Source organism: Pelecanus crispus, chromosome 6 (assembly GCF_030463565.1).
Source record: "Pelecanus crispus isolate bPelCri1 chromosome 6, bPelCri1.pri, whole genome shotgun sequence".
NCBI classification, from domain to species: Eukaryota; Metazoa; Chordata; class Aves; order Pelecaniformes; family Pelecanidae; genus Pelecanus; species Pelecanus crispus.
Genome location: NC_134648.1, coordinates 1,859,669 through 1,870,168, shown reverse-complemented (window position 1 = coordinate 1,870,168; position 10,500 = coordinate 1,859,669). Strand labels below are relative to the sequence as shown.

General features: G+C 71.2%; 3 protein-coding genes across 6 annotated transcripts; 2 read left to right on the top strand and 1 right to left on the bottom strand.

The window, feature by feature from the left end:
* Window positions 1-1,239: 1,239 nt before the first annotated feature.
* On the top strand, window positions 1,240-5,355 carry RAB15 (RAB15, member RAS oncogene family). The gene is made up of 7 exons (XM_075712309.1): window positions 1,240-1,363; window positions 3,266-3,326; window positions 3,472-3,532; window positions 3,635-3,712; window positions 3,805-3,894; window positions 5,055-5,120; window positions 5,200-5,355. The coding sequence occupies exons 1-7, from the start codon at window positions 1,240-1,242 to the stop codon at window positions 5,353-5,355; spliced, it is 636 nt and encodes a 211-aa protein (XP_075568424.1).
* Window positions 5,356-7,351: 1,996 nt separating this feature from the next.
* GPX2 (glutathione peroxidase 2) lies at window positions 7,352-8,028 on the top strand. Its single transcript, XM_075712306.1, has 2 exons — window positions 7,352-7,576; window positions 7,678-8,028. Exons 1-2 carry the CDS (start codon window positions 7,352-7,354, stop codon window positions 8,026-8,028), a joined length of 576 nt encoding a protein of 191 aa, XP_075568421.1.
* Window positions 8,029-8,701: 673 nt separating this feature from the next.
* On the bottom strand, window positions 8,702-10,485 carry CHURC1 (churchill domain containing 1). 4 transcript variants are annotated; one of them, XM_075712339.1, is made up of 5 exons: window positions 10,447-10,485; window positions 10,209-10,344; window positions 10,048-10,050; window positions 9,753-9,823; window positions 8,702-9,146 (listed from the first exon to the last, which is right to left on the bottom strand). In XM_075712339.1, the coding sequence occupies exons 1-5, from the start codon at window positions 10,483-10,485 to the stop codon at window positions 9,054-9,056; spliced, it is 342 nt and encodes a 113-aa protein (XP_075568454.1). In that variant the 3' UTR covers window positions 8,702-9,053. The 4 variants fall into 4 exon arrangements, with proteins under 4 accessions (XP_075568454.1, XP_075568453.1, XP_075568452.1 ...); XM_075712338.1 differs by lacking the exon at window positions 10,048-10,050 and having other exon boundaries at window positions 8,702-8,937; window positions 9,049-9,146; XM_075712337.1 differs by lacking the exon at window positions 10,048-10,050.
* Between the last annotated feature and the right edge of the window lie 15 nt (window positions 10,486-10,500).

Here is a 10,500-nt window from a genome sequence, read left to right as displayed (position 1 = left end):
GCTGCCCCGGAGCATCCCCCGGTGTCCCCCCCCGTTCCCCCGTGCATCCTCCGGTGCATCCCCGGTGTCCCCCCCACTTTCCCCTCAGCACCCCCGGTGCGTCCCCGGTCCCCCCGCCCCGTTCCCTCAGCACCCCCGGTGCATACCCGGTGTCCCCCCCGCCCCCCGTTCCCTGGTGCCCCCCCCGGTGTCCCCCGCCCTGTTCCCCGGTGCATCCCCCCCGCCCTATTCCCCTCAGCACCCCCGGTGCATCCCCGGTGTCCCCCTCCCCGTTCCCCGGTGCACCCCCGGTGCATCCCCGGTGTCCCCCTCCCCGTTCCCCCGTGCACCCCCGGTGCACCCTCCCCGCCCCATTCCCCTCAGCACCCCCGGTGCATCCCCGCTGCCCCCGCCCCGTTCCCCACAACATTCCCCGGTGTGTCCCCCCGTTCCCCGGTGCATCCCCGGTGCACCCCCGGTGCATCCTCCCCCCGTTCTCCGGTGCATCCCCGGTGTCCCCTCCCCGTTCCCCTCAGCACCCCCGGTGCATACCCGCTGCCCCCGCCCCGTTCCCCACAACATTCCCCGGTGCCCCCCCCGTTCCCCGGTGCATCCCCGGTGTCCCCCTCCCCGTTCCCCGGTGCACCCCCGGTGCATCCCCGCTGCCCCCGCCCCGTTCCCCACAACATTCCCCGGTGCCGCCCTCCCCCCCGCCCCCCCCGTTCCCCGGTGCACCCCCGGTGCATCCCCGCTGCCCCCGTCCCGTTCCCCACAACATTCCCCGGTGCCCCCCCCGCCCCCTGTTCCCCGGTGCACCCCCGGTGCATCCTCCCCCTCGTTCCCCGGTGCACCCCCGGTGCATCCTCCCCCTCGTTCCCCGGTGCATCCCCGGTGCACCCCCGGTGCATCCTCCCCCCCGTTCCCCGGTGCATCCCCGGTGCACCCCCAGTGCATCCTCCCCCTCGTTCCCCGGTGCACCCCCGGTGCACCCCCGGTGCATCCTCCCCCTCGTTCCCCGGTGCATCCCCGGTGCACCCCCGGTGCATCCTCCCCCTCGTTCCCCGGTGCACCCCCGGTGCATCCCCCCGCCCCGTTCCCCTCAGCACCCCCGGTGCATCCCCGCTGCCCCCGCCCCGCGCCCCGCCCCGGTGCCAGCCCGGCCCGGCCCGGCGCGGTGGCGGTGGCGGTGGCGGCGACAGCGGCGGCATCGCAGAGGCTCCCGGCCCCGGTAGCGGCGGCCCCGGCCCGGCCCGGCCCGGCATGGCCAAGCAGTACGACGTGCTCTTCCGGCTGCTGCTGCTGGGGGACTCGGGCGTGGGCAAGACCTGCCTGCTCTGCCGCTTCACCGACAACCAGTTCCACCCCGCCCACATCTCCACCATCGGTACCGCCGCACCGGGCCGGGGGCTGCGGGGGGGCAGCGGGGGGCAGCGGGGGGCACCCGCCGCCAGCGGCAGCCGGGATGCGGGGGAAGCGGGGGGAGCCCGGGGAAGCGGGAGCAGCGGGGAACGGGAGGAGGGTGGGCAGCGGGGAAGCGGGGAGCTGGGGAACCGGGAGCACCGGGCAGCCGCGGCACCGGGGAGCTGGGAGACCGCGGGCACCGGGGAGCTGGGGAACCGGGGAGCCGCAGCACCGGGGAACCGGGGAGCCGTGGGCACCGGGCAGCCGTGGGCACCGGGGAACCGGGGAGCCGTGGCACCGGGGAGCCGTGGGCACCGGGGAACCGGGGAGCCGTGGCACCGGGGAGCCGTGGGCACCGGGAGCACCGGGCAGCCGTGGCACCGGGGAGCTGTGACACCGGGGAACCGTGGGCACCAGGAGCACCGGGCAGCCGTGGCACGGGGGAACCGGGGAGCTGTAGGCACCGGGCAGCCGTGGCACCGGGGAGCTGTGGGCACCGGGCAGCCGTGGCACCAGGGAACCGGGGAGCCGTGGGCACCGGGGAGCCGTGGGCACCGGGAGCACCGGGCAGCCGTGGCACCGGGGAGCCGTGGGCACCGGGAGCACTGGGCAGCCGCAGCACCGGGGAACGGGAAGACCGTGGGCACCGGGGAATCAGGGAACTGTGGCACCGGGAGCACTGGGCAGCCGCAGCACCGGGGACCGGGAAGACCGTGGGCACCGGAGAATCAGGGAACTGTGGCACCAGGAGCACTGGGCAGCCGCGGCACCGGGGAACTGGGAAACTGTGGGCACCGGGGACCGGGAAGACCGTGGGCACCGGGGAACCAGGGGACTGTGGTACCGGGAGCACCGGGCAGCTGCAGCACCGGGGAACCGGGGAACTGGGGAGCCGTGACATGGGGAGCACCGGGCAGCCACAGCACCGGGGAACTGGGAGACCGTGGGCACCGGGGAACCAGGGAGCCGTGGGAACCGGGGAACCGCGGCACCGGGAGCACCGGGCAGCTGTGGCATTGGGGAGCCGTGGCACCGGGGAATGGGAAGACTGTGGGCACCGGGGAACCGGGGAGCTGGGACACCGGGAGCACCGGGCAGCTGCAGCTCCAGGGAACCGGGAAACCATGGGCACCGGGGAGCGTGGTACCAGGAGCACCGGGCAGCCATGAGACTGGGAAACCAGGAGCACCGGCAGCCGCAGCACCGGGGAACTGGGAAACCGTGGGCACTGGGGAGCCCTGGGCACTGGGGAACGGGAAAACTGTGGGCACCAGGGAACCGGGAGCACCAGGCAGCCGTGGCATGGGGGAACCGGGAGCACCGGGCAGCCCAGCACCTGGAAACCGTGGGCACTGGGGAGCCACGGTACCGGGGAACCGGGAAACTGGGGGCACCGGCCAGCCACAGCACCTGGGAACTGGGAGCACTGGGGAGCCGTGACACCGGGAAACTGGGAAACTGAGGGCACCGGGCAGCCACAGCACCTGGGAATGGGGTGCGCTGGGCAGCCGTGACACCAGGAAACCAGGGGCACCGGGGAGCTGCGGCACCGGGGAGCCACAGCACAGCGAAACTGGGAGCACAGGGAGCACCGGGAGCACCCACCGGGGCAGCGGGGCCAGCACCCACACAGTGACCCAGCACCGGGGCTGCCTGCCAAGGCCCGGGACCAGGCGTGGGCCCTGGCACCCGGCTGCTACCGGGGCACCGGGCTGCAGCTCTGGGCACGGGGTGGGCACGGGTGAGCCCTGGCACCTGGTTTGGCAGCACGGCGTGGCTTGGGGTGGGCCGGGAGAGGGTGAGGGGACCGGGGGGGACCCTGGTGACGGCAGCTCCCGGGACCGGGGGGGACACCGGGGCACCCGGTAACCTCTCCCCATCCCAGGCGTCGACTTCAAGATGAAGACCATCGAAGTGGACGGCATTAAGGTGCGGATACAGATCTGGTGAGTGCCGGCGCCAGGCCCCAGGGAGGGAAGGGGGACTGAGGGGGGGGGTCTGCACCCTGCTCCCCGCACCTCAGGGTGGGGGCTGAGCCCTGACCAACTTGTGCCGCGGGCGCCGGCGCTGACCCGCTCTCCCCGGCCGCAGGGACACGGCAGGGCAGGAGCGGTACCAGACCATCACCAAGCAGTACTACCGGCGGGCGCAGGTACGGGCAGGGGGTCCTGGCCCGGCGCACAGGAGAGGGGAAACTGAGGCACGGTGTGTGTGGGGGGGTGTAAATGGCCGCCCCCTCCCCTTTCTCCTGCAGGGCATCTTCCTGGTGTACGACATCGGCAGCGAGCGCTCCTACCAGCACATCGTGAAGTGGGCCAGTGACGTGGACGAGGTGGGGGTGCAGGGGTGGGGAAGGGGGTCCCCGCCGTGAAGAAGAAGAGGGGGGGGGGGGGGGGGGTCCTCACGCCGCCCCCTCCTCCCCAGTACGCGCCCGACGGCGTCCAGAAAATCCTCATCGGGAACAAGGCGGACGAGGAGCACAAGAGGCAAGTGGCCAAAGAGCAAGGGCTGCAGGTGAGCGGGGGCTGGCGTGTGCCCCCGGGGGGGGCCAGGACCCCCCTGCGCCCTCAGTATGGCCAGGGCCCCCCCCGAGCCTCCCTTGTGCTCCCCAGGGACCCCAGCAACCCTCCCTGTGCCGAGGGACCCCCTGCACCCCAAGAGTCCCCCCCCAAACCTCCCTTGCGTTCCCCAGGGACCCCAACAACCCTCCTGCAGCCCTCCCTGTGTCCAGGGACCCCCTGCACCCCAAGAGTCCCCCCCCAAACCTCCCTTGCGTTCCCCAGGGACCCCAACAACCCTCCTGCAGCCCTCCCTGTGTCCAGGGACCCCCTGCACCCCAAGAGTCCCCCCCAAACTTCCCTTGTGCTCCCCAGGGACCCACCCCAATGACCCTCCCTGTGCCCAGGGACCCCCTGCACCCCAAAAGTCCCCCCCCAAACCTGCCTTGCGCTCCCCAGGGACCCCAATGACCTTCCCTGTGCCCAGGGACCCCCTGCACCCCAAGAGTCCCCCCCCAAACCTCCCTTGCGCTCCCCAGGTACCCCAATGACCCTCCCTGTGCCCAGGGACCCCCTGCACCCCAAGAGTCCCCCCCCAAACCTCCCTTGCACTCCCCAGGGACCCACCCCAATGACCCTCCCTGTGTCTAGGGACCCCCTGCACCCCAAAAGTCCCCCCCCAAACCTCCCTTGCACTCCCCAGGGACCCCAGCAACCCTCCCTGTGCCCAGGGACCCCCTGCACCCCAAAAGTCCCCAGCCCCCCCTGCCCCAATGATGGCCAGGACCCCCCCCACCCTCCTGCAGTCTTCCCTGTAGCCAGGGACCCCCAATCCCCCCCAGTGCATCCAGGAACCACCCCCCCCCAGTTCCCTGTGCACCCCCAGGGCTGCTCTTACGCCTCCCTGTCTCCCCCCCAGCGTGTCCAGGGACCCCCACCCCCCCCCCGCACCTCCAGCATGGTGCCCTGCACCCCAAAGCACCCAGTGCCCCCCCCAGGGACCCCTGCACCCAGTGCCCAGCCCCAGGGGATGCCCCTACGCCAGCCCCCCCCCACCCCGCAGCACAGTTTGTCCATCTGTCCACGCCTGGCTGTGCACATGGTGGTGGGGGGGTGGTGGGGGGGTGACCCCCCCCCCAAAAATCACGGTGCCGCCGGCGGCCCCTCGCCCTGCAGCTGGCCAGGGAGTACGGGATGGATTTCTACGAGACCAGCGCCTGCAGCAACCTCAACATCAAGGAGGTGCGGGGGGCTGGGGGGGGGTGATGGGGGGGTCAGGGGGGTCCCCCAGGCTCACCCCCCCCCCCCCCTTTCCCTGCAGTCCTTCACGCGGCTGACGGAGCTGGTGCTGCAGGCGCATCGCAAGGAGCTGGAGGGGTTGCGGGGTCCCCCCCGCGCCCCCGCCCTGGCCCATCTGGAGGAGGACGAGCAGCAACCCCTGGGGAGCGAGGACACCCCCAAAACCTGCTGGTGCTGAAGCCTGGGCCCCCCCCGGACACCCACACCCACCCCAGGCTTTGGTTTTTTTTTGGGGGGGGGGGGGCGTGGCAGGTGCGGGATTGGGGTGGCCCCGATGGAGGGGGTGAGCTGGGACCCCCACACCGGGGATGGAGGGGGCCAGGCAAGTGTCGCAGGGGTGCCCCCCACCCTGGCACCCATGCTCCCCCTCAGTGTGCACGGGAGGGGGGCTCGTGGGTGCTCTGTGCCCCCCTGTGCCCGTGGGGCCCCCCCCCATGCCCGTGGGGCCCCCCACCACCCCGGTTTTACACACCCACGCGGTTTGCAGAATAAAGGCGATGCTGGAGGCGGCCGGTGGCTCGTGTGCTGCTGCAGGCACGGTGCCGTGCCGGCGGCACGATGGCTGCGCCCCTCCGGAGCCCCCAGCACCGCGGGGCAGCGGCCGTGGGCAGAGCCGTGGTGCAGCAACCCGAGCGGGCATCAATAATTGAGGTGGCTCCGTGGGGACGGTGTCCCCTTTCCAGGCTGGGGGACGGGTCTGTGGGGCACGGTGCCCGGTGGGGCTGCCGGCTCGGGCCCGGCTGTGGGAACGACCCCGCGGGGGCACAGGAGCCGGACCCGGCAGGGACAGGGCCAGCGCGGTCAAACGGGAGGGTGGTGGGCACTGGGCTGGGTGGGCACTGGGATGGTGGTGGGCCCTGGATAGGCAGGCACTAGCCTGGGTGGGCACTGGGATGATGGCGGGCGCTGGGGTGGGCAGGCACTGGGATGATGGCGGGCACTGGGCTGGGTGGGCACTGGATGGGTGGGCACTGGGACGGTGATGGGCACAGGGATGGGTGGGCACTGGGATGATGGCGGGCACTGGGCTGGGTGGGCACTGGGACAGTGATGGGCACTGGGATGATGGCAGGCGCTGGGCTGGGTGGGCACTGGATGGGTGGGCACTGGGACAGTGGTGGGCACTGGGCTGGGTGGGCACTGGGCTGATGGCAGGCGCTGGGCTGGGCGGGCACTGGATGGGTGGGCACTGGGACAGTGGTGGGCACTGGGCTGGGTGGGCACTGGGCTGATGGCAGGTGCTGGGCTGGGTGGGCACTGGATGGGTGGGCACTGGGACAGTGGCGGGCACTGGGATGGGTGGGCACTGGCATGGGTGGGCACTGGGACAGTGGCGGGCACTGGGATGGTGGCAGGCACTGGGATGATGGTGGGCACTGGGATGGTGGTGGGCACTGGACTGTGTGGGTGCTGGGATGATGGTGGGCACTGGGATGGCTGGGCACAGGGATGGTGGTGGGCATTGGGCTGGGCGGGCACAGGGATGGGTGGGCACAGGGATCAGGTGGGCACTGGGACGGTGGCAGGCACAAGGATGGGTGGGCACAGGGATGATGGTGGGCACTGGGACAGCGGCGGGCACTGGATGGGTGGACACTGGGATGGGTGGGCGCTGGGATGGTGCCGGGCATGGGGACGCTGCTGGCTACCAGGCCACCGGCGGGCAACGCAGCAGATGGGTGCCAGGGTGGATGCTGGCTCTGGCACCGGTGGGCACCGGGCCGAAGGCAGCGGGCAGCAGCAAGCACGGCAGCCCCGGGGACGGCGACGCGCCGGGGGCACCCATCCCCTCCCATCGCCCACCTCCTCCACCCTGCGCAGCCCCACGGAACCCCGTTATTCCCGCACGCCCACGGGCGCTCCCAGCCCTCGGCATCAGCCCGGAGGGCGCCGAGCCCCGCGCTTCGCGGGCACGGGGAGGAGCGCTGACGCCGCGCCATGAATTATTGAGGCAGGTAGGAAACATCGCCTCGGCCCCGCGCCACCCCGGTGCCTCTTCCTTCCCCGCTGGGGTGGGTGCCAGCGGGTGGGACGGGTGGGGACGGCTCCGGTTTCTGCCAAGTCACGACGGGGCGAGGAGACCTTTGGAACCGGCGCGTCACGTGGGCGCCGGGCAGCCCTTAAGGCGCGCCGACGGGCACGCGCGCGTGGGGAAGGCAGCCGCGCCCGCAGCCATGGCCGTCCCCATCGCCAAGTCCTTCTACGACCTGAGTGCCACCTCCTTGCAGGGGGAGAAGGTGGACTTCAACATTTTCCGGGGCCGCGTGGTCCTCATCGAGAACGTGGCGTCCCTCTGAGGCACCACGGTGCGGGATTACACCCAGCTCAACCAGCTGCAAGCCCGTTATCCCCGGCGGCTGGTCGTGCTGGGCTTCCCCTGCAACCAATTTGGCTACCAGGTAAGTCGCCGCACCACGATGCGCGGCACTGGGTGCGAGGATGGGGGGGTGAAAAAAAAAAGAACGCGGCACGGTCGCGGCTTTGTCCTTCCCCGCCGCAGGAGAACGGCGCCAACGAGGAAATCCTCAACATCCTGAAGCACGTGCGGCCGGGGGGCGGCTTTGAGCCCAATTTCACCCTCTTCCAAAAGTGCCAGGTGAACGGGCAGGAAACCCACCCCGTCTTCGCCTACCTGAAGGCTCACCTGCCCGCGCCGGCCGACGAGGCGGCACACCTGATGGCTGAACCCCGCTTCTTCACCTGGAGCCCGGTGCGGCGCTCCGATATCTCCTGGAATTTTGAGAAGTTCCTGGTGGGTCCCGAGGGGGAACCTTTCCGGCGCTACAGTCCCCGCACGCCCACCGCCCAGCTGGAGCCCGACATCCAGCGCCTCCTCAAATTGGCCAAGTAGGGCCGGCTCCGGCGTCCCCCCGCCACCGGCTGCCACCCACCCCGGGACAGCCCCAGCTCTCTGCCGGGTGACGGCCCCCTCCGAAACTGCTGCGGGGAGGGGGCTCGATGCAGGCAGAGGGCTGGGGCAGCGCAGGTTGGTGGTAATAAAATGAGCCGGAGGGAGCGTACCGTACCCGCATCTGCGTGGCTTTTTTTTTGGGGGGGAAGCAGCCCGAGGTGCCGGATCCGGCAGCGCAAGGATGGAGCGGTGCCAGGCCGACGGCACCGAGCTCCCTGCGGGCGTCGCTGGGGCTGGGTGCCAGCGGCGGCACCCCACCCCAAGGGAGTGATTTTTGGCAGCCGCGGCTCACCCGGCTCCTTCCCGCCCCAGGAACATGCATCCCCCGGCGCGGCTGGGTTACACCCCCCGGGGACGTGGGCCCCGGGGCGGGATGCAGGGACCCCACCCGAGCTCCACGCAGCCCCTGCGGGGGGAGCGAAAATAATTCGGGCTCTTCCCAGTAGGGTTTGGGAGAACGCTGGGTCAGATAATGCTACAGGGGGAGGAATCCCACGGGCTTCCAGGAAGGGAAAAGCCCATCCCGATCCCTGCATCCAACACCCTTCCCCAGCTATGGGGAGGCCAGGGGGCCGAAGCCCACCCCCAGACGCTCCCGCCTGCACCACCGAGCTGTAACACATTGCGTTTTTATTGCCCTCACACACGCGGGCTCCTGAGGCGTCCTTTTGGACCCCTTTTTGGGGGTGATGCTGGACCCCTTTCACATCTTCAGCACAAGGGGGGGCTCAGCCCGGGGTGCTTCACCCCGTCCCTGCAGCCAGGGTTGGAGCCGCAGGGCAGCGGGCACGGCTAAGCTGCCGCCGAGCGCGTGGGAGCATCCGGCGTTGGGCGCCCGCCACATCCAGGCTGGAAATTTGGAGAAGAGAAGCACGTAAGGGACTGGGCTGGTCCCAGGGATCTCCCGGCGCCGCAGCTCTGCACAGCGGGGCGCGGGGGGATTCGTGCCGGGATACAAACCGGCTTCAGAAGAGCGGGGTCATTTGCCGGGGATCGTCGGGCAGGATGCTGATGGAGTCCTCAGCCCGGCCGCACAGCAGGCACAGCATGGTGTACTCCTGCGGTGGGACAGGAGGGAGGGGAGCTGCCGCAGCAGCCGCGGCTGCCACAACCCCGCTCTCCCACAGGGAAACCCGAGCCAGAGCCGGCACCTGATCCTCGATTGCAATCAGACCCAGGGGGATCTCGTTTCATCCCTCAGGATGAGCCCCACCGGCTCCCCCGAGCCCATTTTCCAGCGTTTAGCTGCTGAATAGGAAACGTGCCAGGAAGGAGGGCTCGGAAAGCCGCAGGGCCCTCCACCACGCAGCCACGTTTTGCTGCTCCGGGCCGCGCGCATCACTGACATTCCCAACGCAGGGGCTGCGCGGGAGGCGAGAGGTGAGCTGGGCTGCCACGGAGCAGGGACTAGTGCCAGGAGGCTCCAGGTAGCCCCGAGCATGGGGCTGTGGCTCTGAAAACTTCCGAGGCCGGCACCACGGCTCGCCTCCATAAGCCGCCCGGCTTGCTCCTGCGGCTGCCAGGGCAGGCGGGAATCAGCAGGGCTGTGCAGGGCATGGTGGGGCTGGAAGTCCGGAGGCAGAGGAACAGCCCGGGGCTCGGCTTAGGACGTCTCTGGAGGCGGAGAGGGGCTGCGGGGGAACAAGGCGCTCCCCCGGGCGTACCTGGTAGTCGTCCACCACGCTGAAGGTGTACTCGTGGCGCGCGATCAGGTGGTGGCAGTTCTTGCACAGGTCTGTGGAGGAGAGAGGACGGCGGGTTAAGGGGCTGAGGGGACACGGGTGTCCCTGGGGTATCCCCCAATTCCCCTCAGTCCCTCGGGGACAAGCCCCCACCCCCTGTGCCCCCAGCCCCTGGGGCGCTGACACCCCCCCCCCCCCCCCAAGTCCCCAGGGTGGATCCCAAAGCATCAAACCCCTCAACTTCCCCCCCAAAACCCACCCCCCCCTTAATGGCCACCAGCTCCCTGCCACCCCCCAGCTCCCCAAACCTTGAGGTCCCCCCCCGGGCGTCACCTCCCCAAAGAGCATCACCCCCCCCCCCAATATCGGGCCCCCAAATCTTCCCTCCCCACATTCACCCCCGCCACCCCTCAACCCCCCGGCCCGGTCCCGGCGCACGGTCGTAGGTGACGATCTCCTCCCCGCCGTGCAGGCCGGCGGCGCGGTTGCCGAGCAGCACGAAGTCCCGGCGGCCGCACTGCGCGCAGCCCACGAAGTTGAGGAGGAAGGAGCCGCCCTCCAGGCAGGTGGTACCCTAGGGCGGCAGCACGGGGCTGGGACCCGGCCCCGGACCGGTACCGGGACCGGGGTTTGGCACCGGGGCCGGCCCGGCCGCCCCCCGCCCGCCGCGGCCTACCCGCTCCGGGTACTCGGTGCCCACGCAGCCCCCGCACATCCCGCCGCCGCCGCC

Excerpts from the sequence above, each read along its gene's own strand:
- RAB15 (XM_075712309.1), top strand. The coding sequence starts at position 1,240 with ATGGCCAAGCAGTACGACGTGCTCTTCCGGCTGCTGCTGCTGGGGGAC. Across the intron at positions 1,364-3,265 it reads CGCCCACATCTCCACCATCG|GCGTCGACTTCAAGATGAAG; the intron begins GTACCGCCGCAC and ends TCCCCATCCCAG. Across the intron at positions 3,895-5,054 it reads CCAAAGAGCAAGGGCTGCAG|CTGGCCAGGGAGTACGGGAT; the intron begins GTGAGCGGGGGC and ends CTCGCCCTGCAG.
- CHURC1 (XM_075712336.1), bottom strand. The coding sequence starts at position 10,485 with ATGTGCGGGGGCTGCGTGGGCACCGAGTACCCGGAGCGG. Across the intron at positions 10,345-10,446 it reads GCACCGAGTACCCGGAGCGG|GGTACCACCTGCCTGGAGGG; the intron begins GTAGGCCGCGGC and ends CTGCCGCCCTAG. Across the intron at positions 9,824-10,208 it reads GGAGATCGTCACCTACGACC|ACCTGTGCAAGAACTGCCAC; the intron begins GTGCGCCGGGAC and ends TCTCCTCCACAG.